Genomic DNA, 16,997 nt, shown 5'->3' on the forward strand with positions numbered 1-16,997 from the left:
GTGACCAGCCCTTTCTCCAAGACTCTTGAGAAAAGAACCCCCAGTCTGATCTGCTTCCTTTCTCTCTGATTCCCAAGCCAGCCTGCTCCTCCTTGTGGGAGCCTTTGAAGCACCAGAAAAAAACATGTAAATTATTATTTGTGTCACGGGATCACATAGGTGAGGGGGTATCACAGTCTCCCAGGTGGGGCAATAGAACCCAGGAGTCATCCGTTGAAACATCGTCATACACGACTACTCTTTTCTTTTTTTTATTAAGTCATTTGTCCATAGATCATAAATATTTATGCCATTATGGGATTCAATGTGTTGATTATTTGTACACATTGGAGTGCTTACATCCTACTAATCATCATAGCCTTCACCTCATTTACCCAATTACAGCATTAAGACATTTGTGTTCTACACCTGATAGATCCAACTTGTACTTGCAATATGCTCCTACTCTTAACAAACCAGAACAAAGCAACACCTAATTCTGGGGATCGAAGCTTCTGAGTGCCACTGAAGTTTTATTAAAAAGAAACCCATGAAAGCCAAGGTGGTAGCTGCCCCCATACACTCTCTACCCGCTCCTGCCCATGGCTTAAGCCACAGGGGCACTGATCAGAGGAGGAAGGGAGGGAATTATAGCTGGCTGGATGTGTGCATCCCCAAGCAGGGTCACAGCTCTAGGTTCTAGAAGGAGCCCTTCCTCTCTTCACATCAGGGCTGGGCTAGAATGACCTATTACTAGTTCTTAGACGGAATGCATATCCCCTGGAGGTTCCTACACCTGCTCTTAGACTATCCTCAAGTTACCCAATTTGAGTATGCTGTTGCCTGCCAAGACCCTGACTAACATAGGCACCACTGAGGCTTACATTGACTACTCAAGTATTTATACCCTTGAACCAATGGCCTTGGACATGTTGTTCAAGAGCCATCTTCTCAATGTTGTAAACACAAAGATTACAGGCCATAAGGATCTGCTTGAAAACCCAGGCCTGACACGCTGGGTCCCTAGCACTCTGGGGCCCTCTGGAATGAAGTGTTTATGGAAGGCCCATCTTTCTGGGGTTTCCAGTCTGGTCGGTGGGTGATCTTTCACTCACAGAATGTACGGGTTTGCTCACATTTGAGTCGAGGGCCTGAATACTGGCCATCCCCGGGGGACCTCCATTCCAGGGGGGTCCCTCAGGGTAGGGAGGGCTGAAATTCTCTCACATCTTGCTGTCAGCTAGGAGTAACGCTGGAAGAATACAAAGAGCCTGCAGCCGGGTTTGAGCACTGGCTTTGTACCAACTCAGAGTCAAACGCTGGCAAAACCTTTCTGAGGGGCTATAGAGAAAGTGGAATGTTAACCACTAGCTAGGAAGGTGAGCCCCTGCTTTCTAGCTGTGTCTTCTTCAAATGTCTCAGGAATGGCTTCAAACGGCTCTGTTAATGTGTCTGCAATGCCTCTGCCTTGCACAGGATGGGCATGGACAAGGATCACTGGCATCTTGGGAGAGATATGGCCCCGAGGGTGCTTTGCTCTGCACCAAATGGAACTCTAGCACCTTCCTCCACACCCCCTGAGCCATCCAGGCTCTCCCTTCCCATCTTCCAGGGGCTCTGAAGCATCAGGCAGCACAGATGTCCTCACAGTGTCCCTCCTAGATGAGGTGTCCCAGCAGGGAAGAGCAGGCTGAGCCCAGCAGCAAGCCCACATTTATGTAAAAGGACAACACCACACCTGTGGCCTCGGCCAGCTCCCTGGGCACAATCTTCGGCCCATAGATGAGAGCCAAGGTGCTGAGGTAGCCATTGCTGAGTCCCAGCAGGGAGCAGAAGATTATGGGGAAGACATCGGACTTGAAGACCACTATCTGCAGGTGGTCCCGGGGCTGGTAGTTAGAGAGCACAAAGAGGGGGACGAGGCAGGTCCGCAGCAGCACGAGCCCCGGGAGCACCTTGCTCTTGGGCCCTGGCATCTGGATCCAGGCTGTGAGCTGCCGGCCACACAGGTCAGCGAAGTTGTATAGGAGGAAGGTGGTGAGGGGCGTGAAGAACTTGGTGGTCCACAGTGAGCCCGAGCCCTTGTGGAGGGACTCGATGTTGGTGCAGATGGCTGGGTAGATGAGGCTGCTGATGAAGAAGATATAAAGGATGCAGAAGCCCAAGTTGGCTGTTGTCTTCAGGATGGGACGGAGGGGTGGTGCGTGGGACTCACTGGGTCCAGGAGCCACCAAAGGGGAGCCGAGGGTGTCCTGGGGCAGCTCCTCTTCACCAGAAAACCCATGGGCTGGACAAACAGGTCTCATGTAGTACCTGTAGGACCGAGAGAAGGTCACCATGAAGCAAGTTGCTTGGGATTTCTAGGGAGCAGGAGAGCGCAGAGTCAGCACAGCCAGGAGTGGTGCTCAAGACAGAACTTTTAAGCCCAGCAAATAAAGCCTAAGCCCCACATGGCTCATCAGTCCTGGATTCCCTGAGATGCTATACACTGTTGTGGGTGGCTGAAGAAGGCCTGAACTATCCTTGGCCTGTGTGCCACGACATACTCCAGTCCCTTATTCTGGGGGTGTGTGGGGGGTGTGTGTGTGGCTGTGCCATGAGCAGGAACAGAGGAAACCAGCAATGACCACCACATGGTAAGTCTGGGCTCTAGTCCTGACTCACCTGCTTTTTTTTTGTTATTGTTGTTATTTTTGTTATTTTTAGACAGGGTCTCTGTCAACCAGGCATCATCATAGCTCACTGCAGACTCAAACTCCTGGGCTCAATTGATCCTCCCACCTCAGCCTCCCTGGTGGGATTACAGGAATGTGCCGCCATGCCTGGCTAATTTTAAGTTTTTTTGTAGAGACAAGGTCTTGCTATGTTGCCCAGGCTGGTCTTGAACTCCTGGGCTTAAGCAATCTTCCTGCTTTGCCCACTAAAGTACTGGGTTTACAGGCATGAGCCACACTGTGCCTGGCCATGGCTCACTTTTTTTTTTTTTTGTTAGGTTTGGGAGTGAGGAGATAGGATAAAACAGCATGTAAATATACAGAACTTTATCTAGGTAGGCGTGGCAGTGGGCGCCTATAGTCCCAGCTACTCAGGAGTCTGAGGCAAGAGGAGCGCTTGAGACCAAGAGTTTGAGGTTTCTGTGAGCTATGATGCCACGGCACTCTACCCAGAGTGATGAAGTGAGTCTCTGTCTCAAAAAAAAAAAAAAAAAAAAATCAACACTCTGGTATATATCATTTCATGTACATACAAACACCACACACTCACAAAGTTATATTTCTTAAGCAAAAGTAGGATTAAACTATATATTATAAAACTTTCTACAACACTATAATGTCTACATACTTTATATAAATAACACATATATGCCTTACTTAACTGTCTAAAACATGCATAACTATTATACATAAATGTGTACATATAACTGCCTAAAGAACAACATCTGTGGCCATCCTTTCACACAGGAGCACACAGCTCTATGCTCTCTGCTGTGCTGTGTGTGACAGTTCACTATACGCACAGATAATTAAATCCCTCCCCGAATGACAGATATTTAGACTGGTTCCAACATTTCACTATTATGAGTAGCAAATTAGACTTCGCTATTACAAATGAACATCCTTATTATACATAAACTCTTTCATGCTAATATTTTGGTAGGGCAGATTTCTAGAAGAGGAAATTGCTGGATTAAAAGGTTTGCACCTTTATTTTTATTTATTTATTTTTTGAGATAGAGTCTCAAGCTGTAGCCCTGGGTAGAGTGCTTTGGTGTCACAGCTCACAGCAATTCAAATTCATGGGCTTAAGCAATTCTCTTGCCTCAGCCTCCCAAGTAGCTGGGACTACAGGCACCTGCCACAAGGCCTGGCTATTTTTTGGTTGTAGTTGTTATTGTCGTTTGGCAGGCCCGGGCTGGATTCCAACCCGCCAGCTCTGGTGTATGTGGCTGGCGCCCTAGCTGCTGAGCTACAGGCGCCGAGCTAAGGTTTGTACCTTTAAAAGTTTGATAGATAATGATAAGCTTCCCTCCAAATAGGCACTACCGATTTCTCTCTGCTCTGTACCACTTGCACAACCTGAATGAAGCAGCCTGCTCTGTTAATCGCTCTGAAAGCACTTGTTTCTTTCAAAAGACTGATTACAATCTATAACCACGGCATTGGTTTACAGGTTTGTCAACTGTGTCCTTTTAGAAAAGACAGCCTCCCTGGGGTAAGAACCATGTTTGCTTGCTTCTTGTTAAATCTCCAGGCACAGAAGAGCTCTTAAATGCTGAAAACTGGTAAATAACCTCTGACAGTGTCATCCCCCCACACTGAATATCATAAATCTTTTCCACACTCTTCAATACTAAATACCATAAATCTTTTCACCTTCTACTACTCTGCCTGGTGAGAAAGCATGGGTCACTCTGTCTTGCTGTGTGAACTTGCCTAGGCTACTCAACCTCTCTGGGCTTCAGGTATCTGACAGCCAAGAAACACAGGCTCACTGTATTAACAGCTCAAACAGAAGAACTTGGTGTATGTATGGGGGAAAACAGTAGCTCGGTGACAGCTACATTCTGGTTTCAACCTTGCCTCTGCCTTCCTGTGTGACTTTGGGGCTGGGTATGTACCTCTCTGAGCTTCAGTTTCTTTTTCTGTGAAATGAAGATTTTACAGGCCCATGAGGTGGTTTTTTACTTTTTGTTTGTTTTGATACAGTCTCACTCTGTTGCCCCTGGTTACAGTGCTGTGGCATCATAGCTCACAGCAACCTCAAACTTCTAGTCTCAGGCGATCCTCTTGCCTCAGCCTCTGAGTAACTGGGACTACAGGCTCCTTCTACAAAGTCCAGCTAATTTTTCTATTTTTAATAGGGATGGGATCTCACTCTTTCTCAGGCTGGTCTTGAACTCCTGAGCTCTGGTGATCTACCCACATTGGCCTCCCAGAGTGCTAGGATTACAGATGTGAGCCACCGTGCCCGCACCCGGCCAGGCTCCTGCCAGCCCTCCCATCCTAACAGCCAACAGGCAAGTGGGAGTGTTCCTCCCCAGAATTGCTCTTGCAATGCTGAATGGTGTACTTTAGCCTTGAACCCCGTCTGGTTTCACAATTACTGTCTAGGGAAAGGAATATTTTTACTTCCCTCTCAGAGTTAAGTCCTTGTCTTAAGTCTGTTCTGAGGAAGCTCTGCACCAAGTTTCTCTTGTTGAAGCTTTTCCTCCTAAGTTCTTTCAAATCTTACTGCCTCATCTCATACTCCCAAGTACAGTCTGAGTGGCCCTGGGAGCAGTTTTCTCTATGAGCTCCATCCTCAGATGAGTGTCTATAAACTTAGAAATCTTGTCTTAAGTTTTAATCAGCAAAGAAACAGAAGCTTCCACAGGACAGCACAGCCCTGGGGTTCTTGGTCTCTCATGCTTAGCTAGAAAGGACTTTGGCTTGCCCAAATAAGACTGGAAACTAGGGTGACTTACCGTCCTGGTTGTAGTGCTAAAAGTCCCTGTCCTAAGAGTTCTTTTAGTTCTCTGTAAACAGGGAAGATTGGCCACCCTACTGGGACAGGACACAGAAAAACAGCACAGGGAGTGGGGGCCCTCCTGCCTCTCTGCTCATTCATTGCTTCAAAAATAATTTTGATTTTATTTATTTATTCTTGGAGGTGGGGTCTTACTATGTTGCCCAGGCTGGAGCACACTGGCTATTTACAGATACAATAGCTCAGTGTAGCCTTGAAATCCTGGGCTCAAGCGATCCTCCTGCCTCAGCCTCCTGAGTAGCTGGGACTACAGGTACCTGCCATCATGCCCAGCTAAAAAAAATTTTGTAAGTAACAACAAGGTGGCAGGCAGTGTCCAGGGTGTTGGGGGCACAGTGAGCCAGCCAGACCCCCGAATCATAGGGATAGCAATGTGGAGCCATACCTAGACGATTTTTTTTTTTATTAAATCATAGCTGTGTACAATAATGCAATCATGAGGTACAACGTGCTGGTTCCATATACAGTCTGAAATATTTTCACCGAACTGGTTAGCATAGCCTTCATGGCATTTTCTTAATTATTGTGTTCAAACCCTTATACTCTACACTTAGTAAACTTCACCTGCACCCTTCCAAGATGCACCCTAGGTGTGGACCCACCAATTACCCTCCCTTCACACTTCCTCTCCCTCCCTTGCCCCCTTCCCCATAGTCTTGTACTGAGATTGGGTTATAGCCTTCGTATGAAAGCTATAAATTAGTTTCATATTAGGGCTGAGTACATTAGGTACTTTTTCTTCGATTCTTTGGATACCTTGCTAAGAAGAATATTTTCCAGCTCCATCCATGTAAACATGAAAGAGGCATAGTCTCCATCTTTCTTTATGGCTGCATAATATTCCATGGTGTACATATATCACAATTTGTTAATCCATTCATGAGTTGATGGGCACTTGGGTTTTTTCCATGACTTAGCAATTATGAATTGGGCTGCAATAAACATTCTGGTACAAATATCTTTGTTATAGTGTGATTTTTGGTCTTCTGGGTATATGCCTAGTAGAGGGATTACAGGATTGAATGGCAGATCCACGCCAACATCTCTGGTTTTGGGATTTTGTGATATGGGCTAATCTTACTGGAGTTAGATGATATCTCAAAGTAGTTTTGATTTGCATTTCTCTGATGATTAAGGATGATGAGCATTTTTTCATGTGTCTGTAGGCCGCGTGCCTGTCTTCTTCAGAGAAGATTCTCTTCAAGTCCCTTGCCCAGCCTGAGATGGGATCACTTGTTCTTTTCTTGCTAATACGTTTGAATTCACTGTGGATTCTGGTTATTAAACCTTTGTCGGAGACATATCCTACAAATATCTTCTCCCATTCTGAGGGCTGTCTGCTTGCTCTACTTACTATGGTCTTGGCTGTGCAGAAACTTTTTAGTTTCATCAGGTCCCAGTAGTGTATTTTTGATGCAGAATCAATTGCCCGGGGGGTCCTCCTCAAAAAATATTCACCCAGGCCGATTCCTTCAAGAGTTTTCCCTGCACTTTCTTCTAGTATTTTTATAGTTTCACGTCTTAAGTTTAAATCTTTAATCCAGTAAGAGTCTATCTTAGTTAAAGGTGATAGGTGTGGGCCGAGTTTCAGTCTTCTACAGGTCACCAGCCTGTTCACCAAGCACCATTTGTTAAATAGGGAATCTTTTCCCCATTGAATGTTTTTAATTGGCTTGTCAAAGATCAAATAACGGTAAGTAGCTGGGTTCATTTCTTGGTTCTCTATTCTGTTCCATACATCTACCTCTCTGTTTTTGTGCCAGTACCATGCTGTTTTGATCACTATTGATTTATAGTATAGTCTGAGGTCTGGTAGCCTAATTCCTCCTGCTTTGTTTTTATTTCTGAGTAATGTCTTGGCTATTTGAGGCTTTTTTCTGATTCCATATAAAACGATGTATTATTTTTTCGAGATCTTTAAAGTATGACAATGGAGCTTTAATAGGGATTGCATTAAAATTGGACATTGCTTTGGGTAGTATAGACATTTTGACAATGTTGATTTTTCCCAGCCATGAGCATGGTCTGTTTTTCCATTTGTTAACATCTTCAGCTATTTCTTTTCTTAGAGTTTCATAGTTTATAGAGATCTTTCACGTCCTTTGCCTAGACAATTTTTGATGACAGCCTAAGCGGGCAGGACAGGGGCTGGGCAGGCTCAGGGGTCTGAACGTGCCTGGGATATTCTGGACACACTCAGTCTCCTGAAGCTGCTGAGGCCAGCTGAAGTAATGAACAGTCCTACAAATGGGGAAAATAACTCACTCACTCAGGCAGAAGTGGGGTCCTGGGGATTAGTGAGGTGACTCTCCTCACAGGGGTAGAAGGGGTGACCGTTGTGGAAAGGGGCCTCGCAGTCATGACCCAGGGAAGCAGTGTGATACATTAGGAAGCAGCAGCTCCAAGCACAAACCCCTGCCTGTGACTCGCCAGGGGAGTGACCTCGGGCAGATCTTTTTTTTTTTTTTTTTGAGATAGAGTCTCAAGCTGTCACCCTGGGTAGAGTGCCATGGCATCACAGCTCACAGCAACCTCCAACTCCTGGGTTCAAGCAATTCTCTTGCCTCAGGCTTCCAAGTAGCTGGGACTACAGGCGCCCACCACAACACCCGGCTATTTTTTGGTTGTAGTCATCATTGTTGTTTGGTGGGCCCGGGCTGGATTCGAACCCACCAGCTCTGGTGTATGTGGCTGGCACCCTAGCCGATGAGCTACAGGCGCTGAGCCATCGGGCACATCCTGAACTTCCCTAAGCCACAGGTCTCTTGTCTGTAAAGTGGGAGGACCCAGTAACAACCGCACAAGTTGTCATAAATAATAAGCAAAAAACACATATGCAAGCTGCTTAGCTGGGTGCCACCGAGGAACACAGAGCAGGGTTGGGGGAAGACCTCTCCCCAGCTCTGCTGCCTCACACACCGAAGGACCACAGGCAAGTCACTGAGCCTTCTCTTGGTCTCAGCTTCCTCATCTGTAAAATGGGGGTAGTATGTCTGCTTTATCTGCATCAAATAAGGTAATGGATAGGAAAATGCTTTGGGAAAAATGAAAGAGCAAAGTCAAGGGTTGTATTTGTAAAGAGCAGCAGGCAGTAAGAAAGGGAAAGAAAAGAAAGAACTGGGGAGAGAAAGAAAAGAGAGACTCAAGGTAAGAAGAGAGGTCCCGAAGAGTGGAAAGAAGCCCCAGCAGGCAGTGGGAGGGTAAAAGCACAGGTTTGGGGTCACAGTTAAATTCTGGCTCAGGCAAGTAATTTAACCCGTCTGGACGCTGGTTCATAGAAATACTAATACTAGTGTGGACACTGGATGGACACGACACATCAAGCCAGCAGGAGAGAATGCTGGAGTGGGGGGGCCTGTGGATGGGAACCATTACTTATCTCAAGGCCCCACTTCTACCACCTGCCTCCCCTGTCCTAAAACTTGCAGGCCCCAACTGCATGGGGGGCATGGCATGGCACCAGCTCCTCAGGCCCACTGGCCAGCACCTGCTATGAGCCAGGCACAGCTCTGGGCCGTGAACGGAGCCCTCGCAAGGTCCTGCACTCGTGGAACTCATCCTCTAGTGGGAGATGGGCCACAGACAAGGACAGTAACGCAGAGCCCCATCAGATGACAGGAGGGTGAGAGAGGGGACCGCACAGCTCTGGCTGCACACAGGAGAAGGCCAGGTGGGCAGCACGAGGGGGGTCCTCACCTGGCATACTCCAGCCTGGGCAGCAGTAGGAACAGCCCCATGCAGAGCAAAAGGAAGATGGCAGCGGTCAGAAAGAAGGCCAGGGCGCTGTCCCTCACATCACTGGATGCTGCCAGGTCCACCAGCAAGGCCACGGCACTGATGGTTCCACCCATGGCTCCTCCTGCAGAGAGCACAGGACAAGGTAGAGACAGTGAGGGGCGGGAGGGGAGGCAGTCAGCCTGGGGTCACTCTCTGCTTGGGTTCAATAGACCAAAATATAGTCCCAATGAGAAAAATGCCACAGTTGCTGTGCTGTCCTGAAGATGTGGAGGCATCCTGCAGCCTGGTGTGTCTGGAGTTTCCGTGGGTGCAGTTCTCCCTTTCCCTCTGCCGGACTTGCTAAGAGGCTGCTGCCTAAGGTGACTCCCTGCCTCCTGGGGGTCCCTACCAGTCTGCTTCCCTTGCTAGTTATACCTCTGACCCTTGACCTTTAAAATATTTTTTTTGAGGCAGGGTCTTTTTCTGTCACCTGGGCTAGAATGCAGTGGCATCATCAAAGTTCACTGCAGTCTCAAACTCCTGGGTCCAGTGAGCCTCCTGCCTCAGCCTCTGGAGTAGCTGGGATTACAGGAGTGAGCCACTATGCCTAGCTGATTTTCTAATTTTTGTAGAGATGTGGTCTAGCTCTTGCTCAGGCTGGCCTCAAACTTTTGACCTTAAGTGATCCTCCTGCTTCAGTCCCCCAAAGTGCTAGGATTATAAGTGTGAGCCACGGCACCCAGCCAACCATTGACCTTTGTTGCCCTTCTAGGGGGATCTGAAACTTTAGATTGAGGGGCGGGAAATGTCAAACAGCTTTGGATTTCCTCTTCACTGAAGTTGGTCCAAAGCACCCACCAACCAATGAAAAAGCAGCTCAGGGAATGCTCTAGCAAATGTTCACTCACTGGCTCTGAAGCACTCCTTTCTGGGGAAGCCTTCACTGGCTACAAATTCCCACTGCACTGCCCATCCAGGAGCTCATGGAACTTGTCCTGTACTTCAAGGCAGCCGTGGCACTATACACGTGAACAGTGCACACACACAGCCCTCACACATACACAACCACACACCCACACACACTCACACACAAGCATGCAACCACCCTACCACGTGGGCTGTTCTTGGCAAGGGCTTTGACACACATTACCCCGTGTGGCCACCACACCTTTCACAGCTGCCTAACGGAGGGCAGTGGCTCAGGAGTGCTGGTGTAAGTGTGACCAGATCATTCACTCTTCTCTGCCTGTGTTTATCTGCCTGGGAAATGGGGCTTGTCCCATCCATCACGTGAAGCCACAGTGAGGTAGAAAAGGGGATGATGAGTAGAAAAATCACAGCTACAAGGCCAGGACCATCCTCATCAATACAGGAAGGACCTGGTAGATATGCAGGACTGACCGGCTGGATGAATTTGCCCACTTCAGCGTTGGAATATGGATTTCCAAAGAGGCCAGCGAAGACTGACTGCAACAGCAAAATAGGACGCTGGCTCTCAGAGTGGGAGGAGGACAGTTCAGGACCTGTCCACTATGGTGCCCCACCACTGCATGACATTCCCATGCTCTGCCTGACATCTCTGTGGCTCTGCAGGGAACAGCCCTTGGTCCTGATGGACAATCCTTCCCCCAACCTGCCCAACACAAGTTCTGTTCGCCTGGGTGGGGCTAAAGGGTGGGCAAAAGCATAAAAATTAGCGTAGCGTTTAAGAAGTCTAGAATCAGAATGTCCACCTGAGAGCAATCCCAGTCTGACCACATCTAGTTGTGTGACTTTTGGCAAGTCCATTAACTTCTCTGTGCCTCCATTTTCTCATCTATATGATGAGGATGTTAATAACCCTGCCTCTTTGGGCTGTTATGAAGATTTAAAGGATTATTACATGTAAAGCACTCAGAAGAATGCCTGGTGTAGAGAAGTACCAAATACCAAACAAATCCATTCTGATTCCCACCTAGGTATATGGCTATTTCCGTCCTTCCCACATCAAAGCAGCAACAACCAGGTAAACCCTTTGCCAAGAGGGTGCCCACTTCTGAGAAGCTATAATCCCCACCTGGATGTTTTGTAAGAAGTGGGGTTAAACTCAGTAAGACTTTCCCTAGCTGCCCTGAGGGGAGGATCTTAACGGTCCCTGCCTATTGATTTCCTCTCTCCCCCACCAACTTGTAGAGAATTTACAATATTATCATCAAGGAAAGCCAGGCCTCCAGGAGCTCATCTGTCATGACTCCCTCATTTTATCTCATCAGTTATGGAAATACATGCAAATGAGGGTTTAAAAAAAAAAACAGCAGTATCAAATAAATGAATTGTTCCTCTGATGCCAAAAGACACAAGATTCACAGATGGGCTCCTCTGGACAAAACACAAGCAGGTTGGCAAGGTAGCACTGGGCACCCATGCGGGGTTCTTCCCATGAAGGTGACAATGGCTTAGGCCCAAGGTCATTAATATTGGAATGTAAGTACATTTCCCTGCCTTTTCAAAAATGGACTTTCTAAAAAATTCACAGGAGACTCCTCTTCTCTAGAAGATCCACAGGTAGCCAGATGCACCTGGGAGCCTCTTGCCAACATAAATGGCGTATCTGGTCACTAGCTTCCGGAGAGGTAGCTAGTAAGGCTGAAATTGTACTAAAACCCCTCCTTTAGTACTTGAAGGGAAAGGAGTACTTGAATCAGAACCTCTTCCTAAGGCCAGGGGTGACAGAGGATTAAATCTGATGGCCGGAGGCCCTTCTGGAAGCATTGCTACGAGCATGTTGACTATACTCAGGAAAGTTAGCCATGAGTCCTTTATCGTTTTATTTTAGGCCCAATGGCTTCCTAGGATAGAGCCAGAAGCCTAATTCTATATCAAAAATGGCAAAACAGATTGAAGCTCACATCTACACTCTGATCCGTTGAGCGACTGCCTCAAGTGCTGTGCTGAGAAGGATTTAGAGGCTTAGGAGGAAAGTGGAAGATCTGTTAGTGATATCCGGCACTGGCTCGGAGTGGGGAAGGGATACACCCTTGCCAGGGTATTTGTCATCCCGGCCACATGCTACTTGGAGTTATTAGCTAATGGACACAGCATAGGTTCTTTGTGAAATTCCTCCCAGTGGGCAAATGTTTAGGGCCCACAACAGGGACATGGAGAAGAGCAGGTGAGTGTCCCGTCTGCTGTCAGGGGTGTGCTCTCCTGGCAGAGCACCTGTGCTCACCTACTGAATAGCTCCTTCTTGCCCTGCAGTGCTGTCGGGGTGAGAGTCACGTGCTTCTCTGGCTCAGAAGACAAAACTGCCAAGGTCTCCCCACGACAGACTCATCACACCAGCATCAAAACGTCAGATATGGGGACTGGCCCAGGTCATACCCAGCACACCCAAGCGGTGTCAAAGTTTGGGAGATCGAAGAGTCCATTCACTAGGCTATCGGCTCCAAGAAAATAGAGTCTTGTTCATCTTTGAATCTCTGGAACAGGTCCGCTATAAAATCAGGAAGAAAAGACAGAAGGAGGGAGGGAGGGGGGAGAAGAAGGAGACAAAAGGTAAGGGACAGGAAAAATAGAAAAGGAGAAGGGGACAAGGGGAGTGAAGGGCGGCTGGTCTCCGGAACTGCACTCTGTGGCAGACTGTGTGTTCCAAACACGGCTGTCACTACTCCCCTCCTGCCCGCTCTTCTTACCGCACAACTGTCAGACTCTTCCACTGAGATGTGTCCATCTGCCTCTGGGTGAACTTATAGCCGTGGTGGAAGTGACCCCACGTGGCTTTTGTCGCTAAGTCAGAAATAAAGCTTCTGCTTGGACCTCTCGAGATGCTTGCTCTTATAAGCCAGATACCACATCACGAGGTAGCCCAGGCTGCCATGGTGCGGTCCATGGGGGAGGAACAGAAGCCCCGGGCCCCAGCCCAGCCCTAGCTGAGCTTCCAGCACACCATCTTGAAAGTAGACCTCCAGCCCCAGTTGAGCTGCCCCGGCTCTACCATGTGGAACAGAGAACTGTCCCCTCCAACGCCTGTCCAAGTTGCACATCTGTGAGTAATATGATGACTGCTGTTCTCAGCCACCAAGTTTTGGAGTGGCTTGTCACACAAGGACAGATGGCTGAAACCCACCCAGCACACACGTCATCTCTTCTGGAGGGACCTCCACATGCTCATCTCTGGCTCCTCTGCATGACTCCCAGTGGAAGGCCCCGGCTCTCACCTGATAGCAGTGCCTGGGAATTCCTCATAGGGAAGGAGCCCGACATGCCGTAGATGCTGCTGTTGAGGACGGTAGAGGCACTGCTGAGGATCACCATGCAGACAATGGTGACCACGAAGAAGCCACAGGTCCAGGAGGAGGTGTCCACCTTCACCAGCACGATCATCACCATGAAGATGGCCAGGATGATGGTCAGAGAGGCCAGGATGCGGACATGGACTGAAACCCTGGGGTGAGGATGCCAGAAGTAGTTAGACACTCCCTTGGGCCCCCCATGCAGGGCCAGGCTGGTGAAGGGATTAGACGCATCAGCGTATAGAGAACAGGAGAAGGGAAGCAGGAGAGCTCAGCAGCTGGGAGGCCTGCATTTGAATCCTGCCTTCCTGGCTCACTAGCTCTGCAGCCTTGGGGAAGTGACTATATCACTGTGGTTTTAACTTTAGCACCTTTACAACAGGGAAGGGAGTCAATCCATTGTGTGTGGGGTGGGGCTCCGGGGAGGTGAGTGGTATGGGGGGCAGAGAGCTAGCACTCAGTGGATGCTGCTGCTTTCCACCTTGCTCTGAGGTTCAAGGACAGGATACCAGGACTTCTGAGGGAAGCCCCTGCTTCTCCTGCCACTCACTGGGTTGAGCTTCCACTGGCTTTGTCTAGTGTTTAAACAGAGCTACTACCCTCTGGGCTTCCTTCCCCACTTAGCAGAGGGCCTGGGGGATGGAGAAGAAGAGCATCCTCATCATAGCAAACACTCACATAGTACTTAACTTGTGCCAGGCCCTCTGCTAAGTGTTCTCTATATGCTGATGCGTCTAATCCTTGCACTGCTTCTGTAAGGTAGATATCTTACTTATCCCAGTATACCTAGTACAGATAAGGAATCTGAGTCAGGGTGGTTAAGAAACTTGCTCAAGGTGACTCAGCTCTGGCTCTAGTCTCATGTCTCAGAATGATACTCTATGCCTCCTCAGAATAAAGAAAATGTGAGTGGCACAGAACAGGTGGCCTATGATGGTCTCAGTTGTCATAGGCAGCAGCTGAGCCAAGTTAGTGTGGCCCAAGGCTAGGGACCCTTCCCCACACCCACAATACCATGCCTGCATATAAGCCAAACACTTGTCCCAGCTCCCACCAGCCTGGGGAGAAAAGCAGGGAAGGAGGCTGGCTGAGAAGCTGCGCATTTTTATTCTAGGGAGTGAGAATATCATCTCAAGGGGCTGTTTAAATCATCAGATTAGACTAAGCTTTAAACTGGATTGGATGTTTAGTTAATTTTCCTGCTAACCAGTGGGTGGGGGCTGGGAAAAAGCCAGATTCCATATACATACTTTCTTTTTTGATTAAGAAAAGAAAAACTTGAAAGGTAGAAAAATATATATGTACACAAATAGGTGTGAAATGATGAGCATGAGAAGCAGGAAAGGATTTTTTTCAAAGTGCTTTTGAGGCCCCAGGCTAATTTGAGTTTCCTTCTGGTTCTGGGACTGAGGGCTGAGCAGGTGCTGCCAGGGCTTTGTAAAGGGCAGGGGGAAGCCCAAGGAGTAGAAGGGACAGTTCAGTTCAAGGTTGCAGCAGTCTGTTAACATGGCGTGTGTGTTCTACAAACATGCGGGGGCAACTCCTGGGTGGAGAGCACTGTGTTTGATGCTGGGACGCAGGACAGGGCAGCAACAGGTATTTCTTTTTTCTTTTTTTTGAGACAAAGTCTTACTACATTGCCCTCGGTAGAGTGCTGTGGCGTCACAGCTCACAGCAACCTCAAACTCTTGGGCTTAAGTGATTCTCTTGCCTCAGCCTCCCAACTAGCTGGGACTACAGGTGTCCGCCACAACGCCTGGCTATTTTTGTTGTTGTTGTTGTTGCTGCTGCCGTTGTCATTGTTGTTTAACTGGCCCAGGCCAGGTTCAAATCCGCCAGCCTGGGTGTATGTGGCTGGCGCCCTACCCACTGAGCTATGGGTGCTGCCTGCAACACGTATTTCATTCCACTGTGCTCAGCACTCCACTGGGAGGCCACAGGGCTCATGGAGCACAGACAGGGCATCCTGGAAGGCTATCTGGAGGCAGTCTTCTCCCTGAGCTGGACCGTAAGGATGGCAGGGAGGCACATCCGATGTGCTTGTACATATCTTTGGAGAGAGTGAGCCATGTTCAGGGGGCTGAAATGAGGCTGGAGACGAATCACGTGTCTTTCCAGCGGGGCGGGGCGGAGAAGTCCTTTGCCTGCCAGCACCCCTGCCGGTGGGAGAACACTCCTTCCTCCATCCCACATGAGTGACTGGCCACACACGAACAAGGGCACATGACATGGCCTGGGCTGATGCTAGATGAGAGTTTTCTGTGCTCTAGGCTGTTGGGATTGAGGTAGGGATCAGCATGTGACCAGGGCCAGTGCAGCCCCTGGGCCTGCTACATGGAAGCTGGTGGAGACAAACTCTCTCTGTGACTGTGTCTGTAGCTGCTAGCTGCCACAGTGCCAGCTGTGAATGGTGGAGCCATGTAGAGAGTAAAGCCAAGTGCAGACACATGGAGCCTAGGGACAGGCAAGAGGTGACCCCCTAGACCCAATAATGTCTGAAGGCAGATGGGCCTTTACTTTTCAGTTAAAGAATGAGAAAATACTTTTGGGGGCCTCAATTGTTTGCTACCAAGAGTACCCACTAGCACAGAGGTACATTAGGATTTCAGGCTGGGGAATGACATGGTCAGAGACTAAGGCGATGCTGCCCACATGTCCCCCCTCTTTGCTTACCACTTCAGGACACACTGGGCCATGAAGCAGACTGGTAAGTAACATCTTTTAAGAGCAGCCTCCAACCCATGACTAGGGTCGTGGGTGGGGAAGTACCCCAGCTCCCCTTGGCCATGTTTTCCCACACTGGCTCCCGAGTTCCCCAGCAGGATTAGGTCCTGGTCACCCTCTGTGACCAGGGGCTGGGGCTGGCTCCAGAGAGCATCTGTGTTGGCTGCCTTTTCTTCCCTGTGTGCCTTCTGTACTCCCCTCCCTTCACCTCCAGAATAAACTACTTGCATTTGAATCCTTGTTTCAGGATCTGCTTCTGGGGAACCCCATACTAAGACACATCTTCCCCAGGTATGCAAGGGCTAGTAGGCAGCCAGGTGACTCCAGGGACCCTTGGGGACCTATAACATCTGCTATAGAGCACATTAGGGTCCCTGGAGGCTGCCAGTCAAGACCCTGATGTTTGATCATACACATTCAACTCTGTCACACAAGGCCCCCCAACTTTTCCTTAGCAGCTGGAGCTAGAAAAGGCAGACAGCTTGAGTCAGCCCAGCTTTGTCATCATTTTGCTGTGTGACCCCAGGCAGATATCCAACCTCTCTGAGCCTCTGTCTTCTCATCTCTAAAAAGAAGAGGCTAGACCAGATAATATTAAGGTCTCAGACAATTATTCTAAATCTGAAGACATTTAAGTGGACAAAGAGGTTGGGGACAAATGTACAAAAGTTTTAACTAGTTCCTTGGGACAAGAAGGAGGCAAAGCGCAGGCTGTCAATATGAAGAGTGCTGGCTGCGAGGGCAGGGCCCTGCCTGTTCTCCCCCAGCACTGGCACAGGG

The 16,997-nt window shown here is 48.7% G+C and overlaps 1 protein-coding gene across 1 annotated transcript in view; it reads right to left on the reverse strand.

Moving 5' to 3' along the window:
• Positions 1-224: 224 nt before the first annotated feature.
• SLC29A3 (solute carrier family 29 member 3) overlaps positions 225-16,997 on the reverse strand; it is a 39,558-nt gene continuing 22,785 nt past the window's right edge. Inside the window, exons 4-6 of the mRNA XM_053584150.1 lie at positions 13,419-13,645; positions 9,202-9,364; positions 225-2,292 (exon numbers count right to left, since the gene is read on the reverse strand). Of these exons, the coding sequence (XP_053440125.1) occupies positions 1,638-2,292; positions 9,202-9,364; positions 13,419-13,645 (1,045 nt within the window). The 3' untranslated portion in view covers positions 225-1,637. The remainder of the gene's footprint in view (positions 2,293-9,201; positions 9,365-13,418; positions 13,646-16,997) is intronic.

The sequence above is a fragment of the Nycticebus coucang genome, chromosome 3, assembly GCF_027406575.1.
Source record: "Nycticebus coucang isolate mNycCou1 chromosome 3, mNycCou1.pri, whole genome shotgun sequence".
Classification (NCBI taxonomy): Eukaryota; Metazoa; Chordata; class Mammalia; order Primates; family Lorisidae; genus Nycticebus; species Nycticebus coucang.